The sequence below is a fragment of the Podarcis tiliguerta genome, assembly GCF_965153285.1.
Source record: "Podarcis tiliguerta genome assembly, chromosome: 10".
Taxonomy (NCBI): domain Eukaryota; kingdom Metazoa; phylum Chordata; class Lepidosauria; order Squamata; family Lacertidae; genus Podarcis; species Podarcis tiliguerta.
This window is the reverse complement of record NC_139543.1, coordinates 40,722,429-40,744,259: the sequence shown is the minus strand read 5'-3', so window position 1 is coordinate 40,744,259 and position 21,831 is coordinate 40,722,429. Positions and strand designations below refer to the sequence as shown.

Here is a 21,831-nt window from a genome sequence, read left to right as displayed (position 1 = left end):
GTGAAAAATGCAAAGTCCATGCTAGAGATTTGTTTTTTTTTTGGTGGGGATGATGTTTGTATTGTAAAACACTTATATAAATCCATAATCTTGGAATACAATGTACAGTCCCAGGCATCTCAAAATGAAAATAGAATTAGAAAAGCTATGAAAAGAACAACCACAATTATTGGGGTGTGGAGCACACTCCCTATGAAGAAAGTCTAAAGGTTTTTTTGGGATAGGCTATTTTAAAAAATGATTATTAATACTGTATGGTAATGATTGACACTTATGAATGGTGTGGAGAGAGACTTTCCCTCCCTCCCTCCAACTAGAATGTGCATACCACAGTACTAGAACCCAATAAAACTGATCATCAGTAGGTTCAGAACAGAAAAAGGGACACATTTTTCATACAATTCATAGTTATTTTAATACTTAGCATTTTTATGATTGTTGAGATCATTTCCCATACATAATCTTTGCAACACTTCTGTAAGGCAAGCCAGTATCACTGTGCTCATATTGCAGATGGGGACTCAGAGGATGTTGTTTGGTTAAGGCCATCTAGTGATTTAAACATCTAGTGACCAGATTATACTAGGTCCATCCTAGTGGGGGACCCAGATTCTTACCCACTGCCCTAGAGCACTATTAATGGTAACACTTTCAATATTCAGGACACACTATACAGCTTTTTGCTATTGTTTCAACTGTTCAGTGCTAAGTAACTGATACAGTCATATGCACAGCTTTATTCTGCATGTAAACTTGGACAGCTCTGACATTTCAGATTAGTTTGTAGAGATTGAAGGCTGAATCATCTCTAATTGACTAAAATTAGACTCTAATGAAAGTTAGGATTTGATTTTAGGTATATTACTCAATCATAAGACAACAGCTAACAGCTTAAAAATGTGCTGTATCCACCCTGTTCTATCATTGTTGCCCAGAAGTCCTGTTTATATCAGCTGAGGAAATAACCTTTACAAACTGTCAATAATATTGGAAAAATATCACTTTCTACTTGGATGTAGGAATAACGAAACATGCTAAAAGATTTTAACATAGTTTTTTTCCCCTCCTCTCCCTCTGTTGTCTTCCATATGGTCAAAATCTACACTGCAAATTTAGCTTCTTGGGGGTAGGAACTTTTTGCATAAGGAACTACATAAAGCATTGTGCACACTACTGTAAAAATAATATAGTATGATCTTTAATGTAATGTAGTATAACAATAATAATGTTCATGATGATGTTTGGACAGCTAGCTGGTTTTTCTATCCTTGTTATAAAAATTAATCATGAATTCCTTTTTGAGGGAAAATATTATTTTAACAATTGCTAGAAATTATTTCCAAAAGGAAAATAATATGCAGTATTTAAGTGTCAAACCTATGCACACTTATCTGAGAGTCAGAATTATCTCAATGAGACATACGTCTGGTTAGATATGCATAGGATTATATGAGATTAAGCCATATTGAACTCAATGGGATTTACTTCTGACTTTGAATGGGCATGTATATAATTGCTTCCTTATCTGGTACTTTTAGAACTTCCAATTATTACCATCACTCATTCACACACTTTTCTTCAGAAGGGCAATTTTTTTAAATTAAAAAGCTATATTTCTTTATTTCAGGAGTCCTTTCCAAAGAAGAGGAGTTATACACTAGAAGCAGTGCCATCTGCTGCTTCTGAGGCATTTCCTGTAGAAAATGAGAATGATCTCTGTGATTTTCTGGATACGACAGTTACAAAGAAACCCTGTTCTTTAGAAATAGCAAGAGGACATTCCTCAAAGACAGGTAAATGCAGCTAGTATTTTCTCTTATAATCAGTGCATTCTACCATTATGTGGTGCACACATTTTGATTAATAATGTGCTATGTACTTCTTTGACGGATGGATAGATACTATGTGCTCGCAGTGGGAAGCAAATACAAATTCCCTTCTCTGCGCATGAGGAATCTCAGGGGATGCTGGCTTCACCTGATTGGCGGTTCCCTTTCCTCCCAGGCCAGCATTCCCTATTGAATGCCCAGAGTTAATGGAGTAAGTTTTCCACTGTTCTTGTTTCTTGATTCTGTGATTCACCTGGGATGGCCCACATTATTTGCATGTCAGCTGGAAATAATCTGTAATTTGCTAAGACTACCTGTGTGAATATATGCTCTTCCCCCCACCAGCAATAGCTTAATCTTAGAGCATCTGCTTGGCATGCAGAATGCCCCTGTTCCAATCCCCAGGCAGGCTGGAAAAGACTGACTTCCTGTGAGAACTGCTGCTACTCAGTGTAGAAACTAGATGGGCAATTGATCTGACTCGGTATGAGATAGCTTCCTGTATTTCCCCCTCTCTTATCCTAATTAAGCCTCTCCTCCCCACAGAGGGAGGAATTGTGAGCAGGAGCTGTTTCCCGCATTGGCAGGGGGCGTTCCAGCCCCTGCCCAGCTGGCTTGGCTGTCGTGCCACGCCCCCAAGTAGCCAACCAATCAGATGGAGGCTTGGGGGTGGGGGCCGCTCAAATGCGGCCGCGGCAGCACTTCCCTTTCATTCCGCTGCTAGTTTATGTCAGATCATACATACTAATTATACTTACTTAAAGCAATCCCTTCCGTTGATTGAAATTCAGTAGTTGGTTAAGTAGTTTCCTAGCCCCAGGCCATGGTCTTCCTTGCTTGCCTTGCCAGTTTGTCCCTGCTCTAGGAGTGTTGGGGTAATGACAGATTGAACTCTAGCTTCCTGCAAGCAAAGCACCAGCCCCCTTCAGACCACTATAAATACTGCAAGCCTGGCTCTCTTTCTCACCTGGACGTAGGTAGGCTAAAGGGGGAAGTGATGGTGGCACTACCCAAGAGTAAATAACCAAAGATGCCACGGTGTCTTGGCCGGGGTGGGTGGAGGCAGTGGTATTCTCCTGGTGGTGGTGCTGTGTTTGTGGGATGAGGATGGAATGAGGCAGCAGCAGCAAGTCTGGGACTGCTCTGGGGCAATCCTGTCTCATAGGATCAGTTTGAGTACTGCCTTTTTTGTTACTGAACTTGACATACAGTGGTACCTCGAGTTACAGACATTTCAGGTTACAGACGCTTCAGGTTACAGACGCTTCAGGTTACAGACTCTGCTAACCCAGAAATAGTACCTCAGGTTAAGAACTTTGCTTCAGGATGAGAACAGAAATTGTGTGGCGGCAGCAGCAGCGGGAGGCCCCATTAGCTAACGTGGTGCTTCAGGTTAAGAACAGTTTCAGGTTAAGAACGGACCTCCAGAACAAATTAAGTTCTTAACCCGAGGTACCACTGTATTGGTATTTAATGTGGTACTATATTTCAAAATGGTGGCTATCATTGCATTTACTGAGTTTCTTTCCAAGTTACCATGCCCGTTATATTACTGGAATTGCAAAATGTAATCTAGCCACAAATAGATGGAGTGACTGTCCTCTGCTTCATAAGCCTTTTAATGGATTTAGATATGTATTACCTTATCACTGGATGCAGGCTTTATTTACCTGTGCTTCTGTTACTGGAGGTCTAAACACAAATTCCTCTTATTTCACAGAGATTAGTGTCGTGGGGGTTGGGGTGCTTGACTTCCCTTGCATGCGCGCGTGTGTTTTGGTCACAATTTAGGTAGAAGGTGGTTGCATAGAGCAGTTACTTAGAAACTGAATTTTTATTTTCACTTTTTTACTGTGTATTGAGGAGGCTTAAAGTAAGCCTTGCTTTTTAAAAAAACAAACAACTATTTTTCAGCAATTTGTCTTCTATCCGATCCTTAAGTTAATAATTCAGTTGCCTTTCCTTCATGACAGATGTTGCCCTACTTACATTATTTTCCAGTTCCACAGCAGCACCTGAATAACCTCTTCTAGACACTTCTATTAGGCCTATTAATTTGCATGTTTTCACTTTGTGAGAAATTAATTCTGGTAAATATATATACATATATATGTATTCTTGCTTTGTGAGGTTGAGAAATCAATCATCCTTTGAAAAGTAACAGGATTTAATAAATCTGAGGTACCTTAGACGCAAAGTAATTGTATCACTAAAGTGATAACTATCTGGCAGCTGTAAAGAAGTAAAGCTTAATCATTTTGGGTGATGATAGGGAATAATTAGCTGGTGGATTTAGTGACTGAAAAGCAACCAAATATTTTGAAAACATACTTGTGTTATTCAGATATGTGTGTGTTTGTTTTTATAAACAAAATACAAGCCATAAAATGTTGCTTGATTTGCAGAAAATTTAGCTTGTGCATTAGTGCGCACACACACACACACACACACACACACTCCTCGTCTAAGAAAAGCTATTTTCAATTTGTTCACACTTCAGTCTTTATTCCTGCCCACCAAAAGCACATACCTTTATTCTTTATATTACACAGAACAAAAGTTTGTAAAGAAATGACCTCCTCTGCATTGACATTCTTCACTTGCCATGCATTTCTGGATTTTATAAATCCTTGCTGTGGGAAAGGACCAAAGAATTTGGCAGTGACCACTGCAGAGAAACTGGATGGCCTTCCATAGAGGTTCACCAAGACATGCAGCAGACACAGCAGCAAACTATACCATGGTCTGGTGCGCTAAGCAGTAAACCCTGCACCAATCCAGAGTGGAGTCCCTAAGACAGTAGGGTGGCACCTTGGACGCCTCCTTCCAGCAGCTTCTGCAGCCAAGATGGTGCCAAATGTATTGCTCTACTTTTCTTTGGACCATGTCAATGAGGCCAAGAGAGGGGTATTGTTGTCTGGGCAGCTTGCGACCTCAATGCAGCTTGCGCCCTGGGGAGGTCACTTCAGTGCTGCTAATGCAGCAGTTAGATTTCACCCCCAGAGGCATACTCATTGTCTCTCAAGACAGACAGATGCCAACAGATGAGCCATGTGCTCATGTGCTTCCTTAACACATTATGATTCGATGAGTTGCTTTCGCTTTGGCACAAACACACAAACTGAATTGCAAACCAGCTTCAAACCATGGTTTGCAATCTTGTTAGCTTGTTGTTACTGCTGAATTTGCAAGCTGAGCTTTGAGTCAAAGAGAAAGAATTAATTGAATCAGACTGAAAGAATGAAGGAAGAGCAGAAGGAGCTCATGAGTACAAGTAATTGTACCAATGCTCCAGGAAGGAAAAACTCACTCGGGTCTTATGTGTGATCTCTCCTCTAATGCGCAAAGTAGGTCTTGTTTTATGGCTGCAATAATTGAACACACTCTGTAATGGGGCCTACCAGATTGCCTTCTTGTATATTTTAGAAGCCATCAGGGAAGTTCTTTCTTCAGGCATTTTATTCCTTGGGTGCTTTATTAAATGTTTGTATATGTTCTCTGCTGTTGTTCTTTAACCATTGACGTTGTAGTGTCTGTTAAACAGACATGTCTCCCCTTGCTTCTCTGAGTATGGCCCTCTCCTTATTTAAGTAGGAAAGTGAGAACCTTACTCTTTTCTGCAAGGCAAGTCCCATCTGCTATGCAGAGTTGTTGATCATACACCCACCGAGACCCACACAACCACTACTACTGTATTTTCCCAAGACAAAGTTTTTTGATAAAAATAAAAAGGCAAAAGTTGGGGGTTTTCTTATACATGGATAGTGAATGCAGGGGGGTGGGGTTGGCTACAGCAAGCAGGTGTGTGATTTGAGGTTGGAGTGAGGTTTGCGGGTGATCAGCAGTGGGCAGGTGATTGGTGGTTGCAGTGGGTGGGCAGGTGTTTGAGCGATTGGTGGCAGCGACCTCCCCAAAAGCTTCTAAAACTCAGGGCGATCTGCCCCCCCCCCATATATGTGTTGATGTTTTCCTGACTCCTCCTGCTCCCTGGTATTAGGACAGACCTGTTGCAAGGTTTCCTTACACAGTGAGTGCCCTTCCCAAACTCACAGAATACTTCGTTGTGTCAGAAGTGCATCTGCACCTTCCCAAACCCATTGAATGCTACATATATTGTAGCCCTATTATTAATTGTATTTTAATCATTGTTGGGTGGTGTTTAACATCAACCATTCTTGGAGTATACCTATTGAAAACAATGGTCCATTGGTTTCAGTTGGTCTCTATTCTGAGTATGATTAACAACATCACCCATAGTTTCTAAATGTATTCTACTTTGTGTTCCAAAGACTGTCTAGAATTTGAAATGAATATAGTGTAGCATTGTTTGGAATGCTCCACTGGGTATTTACAAATTACTCAGGAAATGAATTATTCCCCCTCATTAGTACATAATGAGAATTGTTATTCCAGACAGTTGGCTGACATTACTAAGCAATTCCAGGATCTGTTTCTGCAGGTGAAAGATGAGGGGAAAGATGAGGTTGGTAATCCTCATGCTTATACTTTTTTATATGAAAAGAAAAACAAACTAAGCAGACTCCCTCCTGCCACTAGAATGCATTTCACTTGTAATTAATTCTAAGCACCACCCCCAAATAATTTGCAGAGACAATATCAGGCTTGTTATAGCTATTCAGTTATGTATTTACATTCCTGTTCAGAACAACAGTAGGGATTCCATTTTGTACAGCACAACAAATAATTCAAAACAATAAATGCAATCTGTTTTCTATTTTCTGTTACCCTTTGGTTCCATCTTTGGATCTTCCATCTGCTCTTTCAGTTCTTTCTAGTAATATTTTTGCTGTCTGTCAGATCCAGAAATATCCATGTTTGCTACTCTGAATTGTGGCCATTGTAATTTTCTCCCCTTCAGCATATGAACTATGCAAAATTCTGCTTTACATTAAAGCTGCCAGCTTATTTCCCTTCCTCCCCCCTACTTATTTTATTTTTTTACTTACAGACTAAAGCAGCACCGTAGTAGGAAGGCAGCTCCTTGCTGCAACCTGCCCCCAGCACTTCTAGTCCTTGGCAACAGTCTGCAGTGTGCAATTTTAAAATGCACAGTCTATGTGCAAAACACCTTCCACCAACTCATCCTCTCTCTAGTATATAAGCAGCATGTGAAGGGAATCAAACATGTTTACAAAATGAACATAAATTATTTCATAGGGACAGGTTGATCGGGAGAGAAATGGATCTGCTCTTCAATAACAGGAAGATAAACTCTCTGTCTCTGTTTTTCTTTGGGAGAGGGGAGCGAGAGATGTGGTTGGTTCACTAGCCACTTCTGTGAAATGGATGGTGGAGGACCATTTTCACATTGGGGTTGGACTCTCTCAAGTTTCACATTGGAATTGGTCAGTTGACATTGCTCCCAGATTGACTGTGGTTTGGTTCAATATTAGTTTCGGAAATACCCACACAAATGGTTCAACAATTTGAAGACAGCTCATCAGCAGTGTACTGTTTTGTCTGACAAGGAAGATAGAGAGAAGGAAATAGAAGAAAATGGCACCATAAAGAGAATTCAGTTTATGAAAGCTTAATATATTTTGAGTCCAACAACTCTTCCTCATGAGCACCTGAAATTGTTTTTTCAAGGGAACTGCTTGAGGTAATCAGGCACTTTTGAAATACGTTCTCCTTCTCTATTGTTTCTTGCCAGGTTATTGAAAACCCTCCCACCTCTAGATTTTGCAGTTCCACGAAAACAGAAGCTTTATTGAGCTCCTGGTATGCCATTATATAAGGCTGGTGGGCTGTTTGACTTGTGGAGTCACAGGTTATGTGGTGTAATTTCTGATAGTTCTATCAATCCCAAATCATCAGGTACTGTCAACTACCGTTTTTAGACAGTGTGGTGTTTAGTGGGTTTTCTTAATCCTCAGTTTTCACAATGCCTGGTTTCTGTGACTGTAACCTGCTATATTGAAAAGATGGCAACCTTCTACCAACACTTTTGATTCTTTGATTGATGCCACAAAGGAAAAGTGTTAACAAAGAAGCTTGCATCTGCCTTACTCCTCCTCACCCCTTTTCCCTACCATGCTGCATATCATCCAAACCAATATTCATGGTAAAGTTGTCTGCTCACTAACCACAAGCTGTAGCCAGTGTGGGACTACTTCATCACAAGTCCCCATTCAGATGGCATGCTAAGCCAAGCATTGGCTTGGCTTAGCACAGTGCAGCAGTACACTCAGACATACATACATAATTTTATTTGCAGGCAACCTTTCCAGAGTTCGAACCATGCTCAAGCCAGCTTACAATGTGAAAAATACATAACTGCAACATAACAAAAGTAGTCATAAACAATAAATAAAACATAAAATATCTAAACTAAAGATACAGTCCCAACACCGCCTGAGCTCAAGCAGTAAAAAGTACCAGGGAGGAAAAGTAGATTTGTGCTCCTCTTTAGGATCTTCCATGCTCCTGTGGTTTTGCTAAGCCAGAGTTTGGCTTAGCATGTTGTAGAAACCAAGTCAGTTTTCTGGCAACACTAATAATAATTCTGGGAGTCTATATGTTTACGCAGTTTCAATAAGCCCAAGTTTGGCTTAGCATGTGTGTGAATCAGCTTAATGTGTGGTTTACTTTTGGCACAACGCTTTCACTTAGAAAGCTGTTTGCATATCCCTAATTGCATTGGCAGTCATTTTTTTTTTAGTGCATGCCTTTGATCAAATTTAAACACCTATAATTATGCAGCATTTTCCCCTTTGATTTCTTCAAACCTATGTTCTGCTCTTTGGTTGAAATGTTTTTTATTCTTTTGAATTGCTTACAAAATTATAGAACATGTCAAGAAATGAAACCATATCATGCTTGCAAAACATATTTTACTAATTTAATATTGGGGTCAACCTAGTCATATCATTTGTGATAAAAAAAACCCTAACCAAGTGAGGTGTATATGAAAATTACTCCAATTTGATATAAAATATGGAATTGTATTGAGGATGAATGTGTATTCTGCAGAAGTACAACTATACAAGAAGCTTATCTGAGACCTTTAATGAACCTTGAAACTAATTTATATGAAGTCTCATAGCCCACCCATACCTTACTCATGCACTTTCCCCTTCAGTTAAAAACAGATATGAATGATTTTGTTGGCATCTGTCTGTTTTGAGAGACAATGGAGTGTGCCTCCGGGGGTGAAGTCAAACCACTGGAGAATCACATCACCTGCTGTGGCTGCAGAGACGGGTAACTCATAACTGCTGCCTTCCACATTGTTTTTGTTGCATTAGCAGCAGCGAAGTGACCTCTCCAGGGTACATGCCTGGGCAGTGTGCATGGAAGTTCTGGGTTGCCTAGAACCCCCCAGTCTTTTGACCTCATTTGGCTGCAGCTTTACTACAGGCATTGCCAGAAGGAGGAATACAAGATGCCATCCAACAGTCTTAGGGACTCCAGGAATGGGTGTCTTTATCCAGGAATCCAAGCGGGGACCGATGGGCCACAGCATCCTTCCCAGTGGTGGCCCTGCTGCGGTTATATCACCAGTCAGGGTCAACCCCCACCCTACTTATCCACCAGCAGTTGGGCTGTTTGATTCTGGATACATACCCAATGACTTGGCCCAAACCTACCTAAATCTGTAATAAATAAAAGTTATTTATGGTTGGCCCCTCACTGGGCCATGGACACAATGTGCCTGGATATGCAATAAAATATAAATGAGGAAGCGTTTTTTATAGTTGCATTTATCAGAAGAAACAGGTGTTCGCCAATGTATTTCCTATTGTATTGATTTAAACTTTTAGTGCCACTCAAATTTTTTAGGTCTGACCACTGAATAAGTATTCCTTTTGAGCTTAACATTGACTTTCTGGATGTAAATAGAGCAATTTGGATGAAATAAATAAGAAATGTGCTAGCTATCTTATATAGTTACTGAGTATCTCTAGTCCATGCCATCTGTGTTTAGCTAGAGCTCTTCCTGCACAAATGTTTAATGTGCAGTATATTTTGAATATTTTGTAAGTAAAATTATCATTGCACACAATAGGAACAAACTGAATACATTTTTTTTGTTTGTGGAATGCATATTTCTAGAATCGGTATTGTAAATTGCACACTTGCTGAATTAAGTATAGGAACCAAAGTAACTGACTTTTGACTGTGATCTGGAGATTGGTTTGCATAGCCACAAATTCTGCTCCCACCTAATAATGCTGTCAGTGATGATAGTACAGACCACCTACTGGAACTCAAAAGCTGTGTTTCAAATCAGCCTTTCCAAGCCAATTGGGGCGTCATGAATATATCCCTAGTGCCGAAATATATCGAATATAAATGAATATATCCCTAGTCACTATTTCACAGCATTCTTTTGTATGCTTGAATAATGCCTTGAGGGATAATCTTCACACATAAGCTTGTTTCTGCAAGAGTTAGATTTGAATACTTGGCAACACCTTTGATCAGTTCCATACTGCTCTTCAAAACCAGAAGTGAGCATATTCTAGTGAAAACAAACAATAATAGTTTAGATGACAAGAACTGTAACATATTCACATCCCCCCCTTCAAATGCAATTTCCTGTTTCTAAATGTATTTTCCATAGAACATTGTATTCACTGTAATGCTATTTTTATTCACAGAGAATGCACCTCAAGTAGCAATTATTGCACCAGGTACCAGTAACCATAGAAACAGTTCAACAGGCCCAACACCTGACTGCTCTCCTCCATCGCCAGATACTGCACTGAAAAATATAGTGAAAGTTATACGACCTCAGGTGGGTGGTCGGAAATAAAAATGTTCTTTGATTTTGTTAAAGATTTCAACATTTTATCTTACATTCCTCTAATAATCTGCAGTGATATGAACTATTTAAAAATGTTGAAATGAAATCCCTCCACTGATAATGCTAAAATATCTTTATAAGCTTGGTTTTAATTAGACCTGACCAGAAAGAGCATACCCAGATTTCTATTTGTGTTCTTTTTCAGCTATGATGCTTGATTTATGACATTTTATTGAAATCTTGTATTGCATTGTTACACTACTGTACTACACCACCTCTTGCTTCTCAGCACCTGTTTTTCCCTCTAGGCTAGTTTTCTTCCTTTTGGACTTCACTGACCTCAGCCACATATGCCTTCACTGATGTTCATTCTGATTCAGTGTGGCAGCCCATGCAATTTTTTGTTGAAGAGGTCACAATGATGCATGAATGAGGATATTGGGAATGCCAGTCACAGCCAAACAGATTAAAAGCAGTGGGGGCACTGAGGGTAAAGAAGAAAAAGGAAAATGATGTTAAGATGAATGAGCAGCTAGCAAAACAAAAAGACACCAAATAGTATTGAAATGTCCAAGTTTTGGTGAGGTGACTTTTCTTGCGTGTAATTAGTTCAGCTCATTTAAACATGCCAATTTTGATGTAAATATAAAATTGGAGACTATGTGGTATAAACATAATTTTGATTGACTCTCAGTTTCTATTTACCTCTTTTTAAAATTTAATGTGCTTCATGAAATTTATTTTCATCTAAAAGACTTTCCAAGCGTCAGAGCTGTTTTTACTTCATGCTGTCCACACATGCCTCTTTTCAACTCTATAACTCCTTTTGGCTAGCACAGGGTTCTTCATTTCCTCTTTCTCCAGACACCGCTGTATTAGCCATTTATCACTTTCTGTCAAAGCTATTTTTTTCTGTTTGATGGCTTGCACACAAGAAAGCAGAGAGAAATTGGAATTATTGTTAGAACAAGCTGTTATGTGATAGTTAATTGGAAACAGCCTTTAAATGCTATTTTCATCATGAAATTGTCAACAGATGGACTCAGAACATTGAATAGCTGTGCTCTTGGATTAGTTCATTACTAATTCAATGTCGGGACTTAATTAAAGTCAGTGACTTGGTTCCCACTGAATGCAGTAGCATTGCATTCTTTGAGTGCAGAACACTCTATTCAATATTTTTGAATGAGTGAGTGAGTGAATGAATGAATGAAGTGGAGGCCATGCTTATCAACTTTGTAGATCAGGTAGGATTTAGAGTGGTAAAACATTTCGTGCCTTTCAAAGCTTCCATACTGGTGATGTGTTGAATTAAGTACCTCGGAGACTGTATCCTCCATAGGTATCCTCCCATATTCTCAGACTATCAGGAGTGCATTCCTCCATGTCCCATACACAGAGGAAAAGTAATGGTATCCAGGAGCCTGACTTCTCCACGATGGCATCCACTCTGTGGAATGCTCTGCTGGTAACATCCCTCTTGCATCCTATTTACAGTTGTCATTCTGACATCTGGAATATTTTGACACTGGTTAGTGTCCTGGGAGTTGGTTGCTGCTGCTTGGGTTTTCCGCAGTTGTTAGTGCAGTTGTGTGTGATGTTGACTGATGGTGTCATATATTAATTTTATTATGATTTTAGAAGTACAGTTAAAATTATGGCTGTATATACATTTAAAATGCAGCACCTGCATTTTAAATAAACATACATATTGTTGGTACTATTCGTATTCAAAATGGCTTAGATACTGATATTGTGGAGCATGAAAGAGTGTTGCAAAAAGGGATGAAATTATAGCCTTGTGCCAGAAACGGGAAGATTTGTTGCTAGACAGTGGCACTGCTAGAAAGAGCTAGAAATGATTGAGGATTTTAAAAACTGAAAATTGTTGTGAGTCTCCTGTTTGAGTGCTGTGAATGAGTCTGGGGAATGAGTCTGAGTCTTACTTAAGGGTACCAATTGGCATATGGGTAGTCATTGTGGGAAGAGCCTACTGAATCAGATGGGCCTTTGATCTGATCCAGTAGGGCTCTTATGTTCTTATTTTCTTTCAAGGTGTGGACATAAATGTATTTAACTGACCATCTCAGTGGTACAGAAGAGAATATAACACAACAATGAACCCTCTGATTAAAAATAGGGGCATTTTTTTGTCTGTCCCTGTTATCTCCCTTCATTACTATCATGCCTGTAGTGTACATTCAGGCAAAAGTAGAACTCTTTTTATATATTCTGTAATTGCCATCCACACACTTTTTGCTCAGTAATAAAAAGCAACCCATGATCTGCAAGCCTTAGGCAAAAGGTCTGCAGAGGTACTCTAAAGCACAGACTATATCAGGAAAGGCCAAGTGATGTGAACCTAAGGCACTTCAAACCGAACTAACTCATTTTGGATTTCGAATGCGTCAAAAGCTTTGGATCAAATTACAGTGGATTTAAGACAAAATTTAATTTTGGTCTGAAGCATATTATCAAGATTGTATCACAGAATATACTCACAATGTTTATTTTAATTTCTGTTCTATGCCTCATCTATCTAGATATTAATTTAATTTTGCCATTGAATCAACATTGAAATGCTGTCTCTCCAAACCCTCTTTGAAACCTACTGAAATGTCAATATTTTATTGGCATATAAGGTTTTCTATTGACCATACAATATGTTACCTCATACTGATATGTTTTTGGTACTGTATTATAGCAGCTGGGGTGGAGCGGCAGTAGATGATTGCTGTCACATGCACAATGGTACCCGCAGCATTGTGTGGAGTGAACCATAGAAATAAACACAGGATATTTGTATTGGGTTGAAATAGGTCAGAATTTATTATTGATTACAGATGTAAGTAGGTTTTGGCTACGGCAATCAACCCACTTGATGGTTGCAAAATGAGATGGGGTCAACCCGGAGCTGGGTAGTTGCCTTTGACATGTACCAGGTGCTACGATCCTGCTTGGGCCGCCATTGGGAGAGGTGTCATGGCCTATTGACCAGCCCGTGTGGGTTCGTGGACAGAGACACCTTTCCTTGAGCCCTTTAACCAGCTAAGGATCCATCCCAATGCCTTATCCACCCAAGTTGTGACTGTTGCTATGAGGTAGGCAAAAACCTGCAGACCAGCCAATTCATCTGCAGGGGGAGGAATCCTCCCTGTCCCCAAATAGTGATCAAATAGGTCTTCACGCTGGCCCACCTATTCAACTTTTGGCAGGTCACTTACAGCCTGGATGGGCAGGTGGTGAATCCCATGATGATCTCTCAAGAGGGTGAACTACACAATACCGCCCTCTTAAGTACAGTGGGCACAGACTGGGCTCAGCCCCTTCCCCTGCAATCTGACTTTCCTGATCAATCAGGCCTTCCCTGTTGGGCTGGCACAGCTGGCAGGGGAGGCGCCAGGTGTCTCCCCCCTCAATGGCCACATGGGAATAAGATGGCCTCCTGGATCGGGCTGTGGCCCTGCCAAGTGACAAACGAGAATGCAATAATTGTAGGAATTATGTATGGAAGATCAATTTACAGGTGGAAAATGCAATGGAAATTTTGAGCATCTGTTTTAACAAACCATTTTTTTAAAAAGGTGATGAACCTTAGAGGCAGAAAATAAATTAAAATATTTACATTTCGATTCAATTTTTTTCCAGCCGAAGCAACGTACATCAATAGTATCAGCTTTTGAATTTCACCGATTAAATCACAGCCATGATTATTTTGAAATCAACTCCTCCCTTGGATATGCAAGCTTTACTTCCAGTCCTCCAATCAGTCCAGCTAATTATTCCACTGGATCCGTTGAAGGAAGCATTGAAGATAATGACATTCCAGGTAAAATAAAAATAAGTTGCATATTATCTATACATTTTGATGTTGCAATAAGCAACTGGCATTGTATCCTAGGCCACCTCTGCTCCCTCAGGGGGACATGGCTGCTTTCTCGGTGGCTTTCTTTCTGAATTCCATAATACTTTTTATTCATTTACATTCCATTCCCTTCAGTTTTTCTAAAAGATTGTTTGAAGAATACCCTAAAGTGAAATACAGTCATGGGGTGCTTGCATTTAGGCTTACTTACACCCATGCATAAATGTGCGGTAGAAGCTAAGGTGTGGGATTAATATTTATCTTTTGCTCAGAGCAAACCTGGTATTTTTATCATGTCAGGTCACATCCTTGCTCTGAATAAATTGTATGATGTTTATATTTATTCAGTATCGCACACTCTGTAAAGTGTTTCTCCAACTCATGAATCAAACCACTTTAGAATTGGCTACCCAGGAAATCTAGCTTAATGAAATGAATAGAAGAGTTTTCCGTGCTTTGAAACAGAGTGCTCTGATAGCTGTTCTTGCCCTCGAAAGAAATAATAAAAAATATGAAGAAAAAAGTAGAAGGTGAGAAATTCATCATGCTACAAAAACGAGTCTGTGAAAAACAGTGTAATACATATTGGCCCATCTAATCCAAACAACATTTTCAATTGCGTATATAGTTTGCAAAAAAAGTCATATATTGCTAAATACCAATTTATCATATGCTTATGATAATGCAGCATTGCTTGTTGTGTTCTGTGGAAAGTATGAAAGTAGGAAATCAGTGCTTGAACTCATACTCTACTTGTATAAGTCTCAGGTTCAGTATTTGCAATCTCCAGTTAAAGGATTCCTTGTATCAGAGCTGGTACAATGTATTTATTTATTAAATTTACATGCTGCCTGTACAGCATAGTTCTCTTAATGGACAAACCCACTTAAAGTACAATAATAAATAAAATGTTAGCAAAAACAATGCTAACACCATTATACATCACATAAACCCATTTTTGATGGGCCCCAAATCCTGAGGAGCTGCTGCCTGTCACAGCTGAAAGTCTTATACAAGGTGACTCAGTAAAAAAACAGTTTCATTTATTTTTAAACAAGATAATTTACTTTGCTACTTTTGCATATATAATATTGCATAGCTACTACTCCAGATTTCTTCTTCCAGTTTCCTAGACTGGCTTGCGTTGCATGACAGCTAACTGAATGCGTTTATTTTAACTTTAGGTCACCTTCATTATAAATTGCTTTATTTCCTGTTCACAGCTGCTAATTCTTCTATTTATACTTGTTCTTGTTGCTCATACTAACATCAGAGTTGTATCTACAGAATGTTTGCAGCCATAATAGTTCCTTAAGATTTGAAGAAATTGAATCATGAGCCATTTAATTTCTACAGAGAAACCAAGAGATTTGGCTAGAAATAATCTTTCCAATAAATAGCCATAATAATCTCCAGCAAAACTATGTTAGTCAGCTGGTTGTTGTTTATTATTTCCTCTAATATTGAACTTGAAAGGTTCCCATTCTATCAGTCTGGATATGAGATGTGGCCAACCCAAAATAAGGTGGTAGTTGCTGAATTCTCAAGAGACTTCCTAGGTGTGCAGATGTATATTTGTTCATAAATGTAAACAAATCCAGAAAATACTTACTGACTGCCAGGACTTACACTGAGGGGCCTACAAAATGCTGCAGCGAGTTGAGCTATGGAATGTTGAGGTATTGAGAGAGGGGCGGAAAATGGAGGAGTCAGAGGAAGAAACTGGCCGGCTTGAACCTCAAACTACCTTTAGTATCCTGCAAGTGGTGATGAAAATCGGGCAATTGTGCTCTCTCATACTAAAGCGCAGGATCCACAGGGAAGCAAGATTGTTTTTACTTGTTCTTACTTACTCAGGTTTGAACTGATCAGCTGCACAGGGCTTTGGAATTAGGTCAAGAGTCACATGAAAAGGACTGTCGGTTGCCCACCTATGCTAAAGAGGCAAAGGCAGATCTAGAAGAACATGACTGGTTTGGTTGCACTAAGTGCAGAGCTTCTAGGGTACCGCAGCAGGTGCCGCAGCAGTGACATCTAACAGAAGGCAAGAGGCTGGGGGGCTACTCGAGCTTTTGGTGTCACGCGGGATGCCACTGATATTTGAGACACCAAGGTTCGCCTTTGACAGAGGGAGGTCTCATAAGAGAATTGCCCAAAATCAAGTTGCGGCCCACCCAGTCTGGGGTGATTCTTTCCTCCCCGGGCAATTCTATGCCCCATCGGTTACTATAAACTGATGATTTTGAGAGTGAAAACAAAAAACAAAATTTCACAGTAGAAGTTTTTTAACCATTAACAAAACATAATTCCCAATTGCTCACTGTAATTACAATGCACATACTATTAAAGCCAGTGGCATAATTCCAATTAATTTTAATGGATGTGGATTGTCCCATCAGAATTAGTGACCAAGATATTTCTTCTTCTTCTTTCTAATGGATTTTTTTAATAAATAAAAAACCTTACTGTTGCTTGAAATAGCTATGCAATTTACATTCAGTTTATGCTTTTTATTTTGCCTGTTTCATCTTTGGATCAGATAGATTTCCTTTTCGTTTTTTCCTCCCAACAGATTGTTTATAACTTTGAAAATGCTTGCTGGTTATCAGATATATTTATATGACATATGGGCAGTAATTGGAGCTGAAGAAACTGGTTAAAAACCTGCTGCAGAGCCTGTAAAAATGAGAATTCTAACTATTGACCTCTTAAACTGCTTCACACTGTAGACTATAAAGTGCACTTCATTTTATCATGTAGGTACAATCTCATATATCTACTCAGAAGCAAGTCCTATTGAGTTCAGCTGGACATTCTCCCAGATAGGGATTGCAGCCTTTGTTTATTTTCCTCTTTTTAGCTTTTGAAGAAGCAAGAGCATGCTTGTTTAATTTTCCAGTCTACATTCCCAAATTCTGGGTTTCTAGACTGGATTTCTGGTACTACTTAAAAATAGAATCTTACTTCCTTAGCTCGAGCTGGCACAAGACATTGTGGTGCCTAGGACCGTCCTAGCAGCATCTCTCCCACCATTCCTGCAGTCTTCTCCTTCTCCCGCCCTCCTGACCCCACACTCCACTCTCCGCCGCCACCATATCCTCACAGTCCTCTCCTCAGCCAGTCAGCTGTGGGTGCTCCCAGCTTTGCTCTGAGGAAAGGGTTCCTACTCAGAGTGAGGCATTGTGGATGAGGTCACCCAGAGAGCAACCAAACCAGCACTTCGTGGCTCTTTGAAATTAAAAAAGTTAAAAATTTGACGTTAAATTTTATTTAAACTTTAGGGATTTTTAAACTGTGTTTTTAACCAGTATTTTAAAGTGTCACATATTAGTGCTGGTACAGGTGCTTTCTGGGCAACCTTGCCCACAGTGCCTCGCTCTCAGTGTGAGCAGGGAGGTGGGCAGGTAGAAAAGAAGGCCAGAAGCAGCAGGTGGGCAAGAGGGAAGCAGGTGGGCAAGAGGGAAGGCAGCAATGTTGGCCGGTCAGCTTGTTGTGGCAGGTGTTAGGCTAGCTTGTGGGGCATGAATGGTGATAATTCACCGCCTGAGGCGAGTGCCTCTTTTCACCTCATGGAAGGCTGTGCCTGGGCCTGTGCCCAGCCACTGTATTATGATTTGTGTGCTCATTGGCCTTGGTGGTTCTCAAATAATTTACTCATCCTTTGAGTCATTTATTGAAATTGTTGACAAGAGAGAAGACATTTCTTATACAATTTTTTTTTGGGGGGGGGACAGCCACTGGCTTTTCATACCTGCTTAAATAAACAAACTCAGAATACTAAACATTTGCCTAAATAAAAAAGATAATCCCTTACTTGCAAATGATAATGAGGCTTGGGCTTTGCAAGAATCCTGGCAGGAGAAAAAAAATTCTAGCTACGGGGCATAACCTGCTAGTGCCTCAATGTTCCTTTTGCTGGTTATATCTGACACACATTAAGAGGCTGTTCTTGGCAGGCTACTTCCAGCCATAGGGAAAGTGACAATATGAATATATGAGAAATGGAACATCATGTTTTTAAAGGACGTTGAAGTAGTCTGAGCCTAATTTGAAGCCTTTTCTTTCAGCAGTTTGTGTGACAAGAAGTCTTTGCATTCAGCTCTGCTTTGTGGAGAATAGGTAAAATTCTCCAATTGGACTGTTTTGTAGCTTAAAAGACAATCTAGGGCATGGGTTGTTCAAACCAGATCTCCCAGGTTATAGCCAAACATATTATATTTGTCAGCAGCACCCAGGAAGAAAGTATACTCAGATCTTCCTCCAAGTTAATAGCTCTGGACTGACGTCAAGCAAGCATTTACTCCCTCCACTAATTTTTATGTCCGAAAGAAATCTTACCTGTAGCAAAAGTGTTATATGTTTTCAGATATAGGCACTTAAAATGCTCTGTCTAAACTCCACACGTTTCTATATGGCAATTATCTATCTCTACTAGCTAAATTTAGTATGGAATTATAAGCCTTCAAATCTCATCCTGTGCTCTCATTGACGTACAAACAGAACATAAAGCATTTGTTTCAACAAGCTGAAAAAGGGAAAGCTGTTTGCTTTTTTTTTTTTAAGTAACTGAAAATTGGAACAGAAATTTTTCCATGCTTTCAGTTTTGTTAGGAAATAATTTGGTAAAAAAACTGGAATGCACATTTAATTTTTTTACTTTTTTGTAAAAAATTTTTTTATCCCTTTTGGACAATTACACAATTTTCTGTATTTATTTCCCCACTCTGCCATAATCAGAGTTATGTAAAGTATACTTTTATTTTCCCATTTGTTCAGTGTAGCTGACAATGACCGCTGCCCACATCAAATGAGGGGTGCCTTTTGTGTGGTCGTGCGCAGCCCCCCGGATCCCAGTGTGGCTCAAGGTAGTTCGGGCTGGAGGTCTCTGCCTACCTCAGCCAATTGCCCAATCCCGTCTGGGGAGGCGTTGCCAGGGGATCAGCCAGGTATGGGGAGGGACTGCCCTGCCCACACAACAGAAGGTGAATCTTACTGCGAAGCGTCAGTTGGCTCCAGAGCTTCTCCCACCCTGCCCTCCCTCAGTTAAGTCTTCTTATGTAGGTTAACCTCTTCTCCACAGGTACGTAGGCGCTGCTACGTCAGAGTCACTGTTGAAGGGCTGGAAAGGAATTTTCCTGCATTGGCAGGTTTTGGCTTTCCCGTAGCAAAACGTCACAACTTTGGCAGTTTCAGGCCTTGGGCGGAATCCTTTAGTCTATCTTCCTAAAGGGGTGTGTGAAGCCCACGCCCCCTTGCGGCGGTGATCCCAGGGTTCCCCATTAAAGGGGTCTTGAGGGGAGGCATTGGCCATATGCTGAGAGGTTGTCATTGCTCTCCCCTCCAATGGTGGCGAAATGGGGGGCAGGCTCTCTGCTTGAACATATGTTCTCCAGAGACAGCCCACACATTCTGGATAACCCTGATGTCTCCCAGATCCCCGGCTGGGGACTGGGAAGGATAAACGCCCAATGCCTGAGCCAAGGTCTCCCTACATCTGAAACTTAATAAAGTTGTGGCCAATTTTCATCCTATAGCACGTTGTCTTGAGTCATTATTCCACTCGGGATGGAGGGGAGGCAGGCAAAGAAAACTACTACTCCTAGTACGGCAGGACTATTTCTTCTTCACCATTTATCACTTGCCCTTTGAGAAGGATTCCAGGTTAGAGAAGGAGGGAGGCAAATAAGGCACTGCTCTTTTTTGGGCTTTTGTTTAGTTTTATTTCAAGCATATGACTTTTAATGTATCACTTGTATTATACTTCATAATGTGGGGACACTTTGAAGGTTTCAGCTGAAAACCAGCATACAGAGCCACTTACTTAAATAACAATTAAACAACCCAATCCAATCCTAATCAGCTGCCTTCACCTACCAATAAAATCAGGGTTGGTAGGAAACATACAGTCAGTTAAAACAAAACCCTGTAACCTGGGGAAGGTTCCAAGACTTAATAACATGAGCTAAGTATGGAGTGGATAATTACTATTAGTACACCTTGTCCTTCAGAAATCCAAGTAGATAGCAGAGGACGAAGAGGGAGGGTGACCTTCTCATACAGTGTCTTTGAATAGTCATTCCCAGAGGAAATACAGCTGAGATCCCCCTTCTTCTTGGGCAAAATTAACTAAATGATCAAATTGCACATCTTATTATAATAAAAGTGGTTACTTGAAAGGCAGGAGGAAATTTGATAGGAAATCTGATTATCTTGCGGTGAAGCATTTTGCACTATCATTATAGGAAATGCATTGTATGTGCTATCAAGGGGAAAACAGCACTAGGCTTTCTCAGCTATCATGGAGGTTCTTTTCCCATAGCTGAACAAAGGGAATAATTTTCTATATTTCTTTTAGGTATTAGTCTTCAGCAGCTGTGCGTGTTTGCACATGCACAGTGCCTTGATGAGCAAGGGATTTAAAATGAGTCCCTGGTCCTCTGAAATGGAATATTTTGACAAATATTTTAGGGGTGCAGCTTGGGTTCTCAGTGGGGTGTTCAGTCCATTTCTACCTCATAAATACTCCTGTTAGATGAGTGCCTGTGCAGTTGCTGTTTGTCAAAACAAAGGCAAGCAAAAGAGGATGTGAGATGAACTGCAGCTGATGCAAAATGTAGTGGCTGAAATTGAAACTGAGCCTTACGTTACAGGACATATTACTCTGGTTCTGTTCAATTGGCACTGGCTTCTAGTTTGTTCCTGAACTCATTTCAAGGTTCTGGTTAACACCTATAAAATTTGCTTGGCCACTACATTTTTTATCAAGGGGTTGCCCTATGTGCCACTGCCAGCAGATATATAGTTGACTAGGGTACAGCATTTTTGGTTGAGGTACTCAGGTTGTGAAACTCTTTCCTGGGAGAAGTTTGGTTAGGTTTCTTGTGATAATATCTAGGTGGATGGTAAATACTTTCTTGTTTTGCTATGCATTCAAATTGTCATAAATTCCTCCAAACGTAGTGGATTTTAATGGCTCTGTTTTAATGGCCTCTATGTTTTGTTTTTATGGTTCTGTGTTTTTTAATGGATCTTATCATAGAATCGGGGGACGCGGGTGGTGCTGTGGGTAAAAGCCTCAGCGCCTAGGGCTTGCCGATCGAAAGGTCGGCGGTTCGAATCCCCGTGGCGGGGTGCGCTCCTGTTGTTCGGTCCCAGCGCCTGCCAACCTAGCAGTTCGAAAGCACTCCCGGGTGCAAGTAGATAAATAGGGACCGCTTACTAGCGGGAAGGTAAACGGCGTTTCCGTGTGCGGCTCTGGCTCGCCAGAGCAGCGATGTCACGCTGGCCACGTGACCCGGAAGTGTCTTCGGACAGCGCTGGCCCTTGGCCTCTTTGAGTGAGATGGGCGCACAACCCTAGAGTCTGTC

General features: G+C 40.4%; 1 protein-coding gene across 9 annotated transcripts in view; it reads left to right on the top strand.

The window, feature by feature from the left end:
- Positions 1 to 21,831, top strand: part of ANKS1B (ankyrin repeat and sterile alpha motif domain containing 1B) — a 318,652-nt gene that overhangs the window by 84,609 nt on the left and 212,212 nt on the right. For all 9 annotated transcript variants that reach the window (XM_083400502.1, XM_083400497.1, XM_083400501.1 and 6 more), the window contains 3 exons: positions 1,628 to 1,793; positions 10,454 to 10,590; positions 14,248 to 14,428. In XM_083400502.1, coding sequence (XP_083256628.1) covers positions 1,628 to 1,793; positions 10,454 to 10,590; positions 14,248 to 14,428 — 484 coding nt within the window. The remainder of the gene's footprint in view (positions 1 to 1,627; positions 1,794 to 10,453; positions 10,591 to 14,247; positions 14,429 to 21,831) is intronic.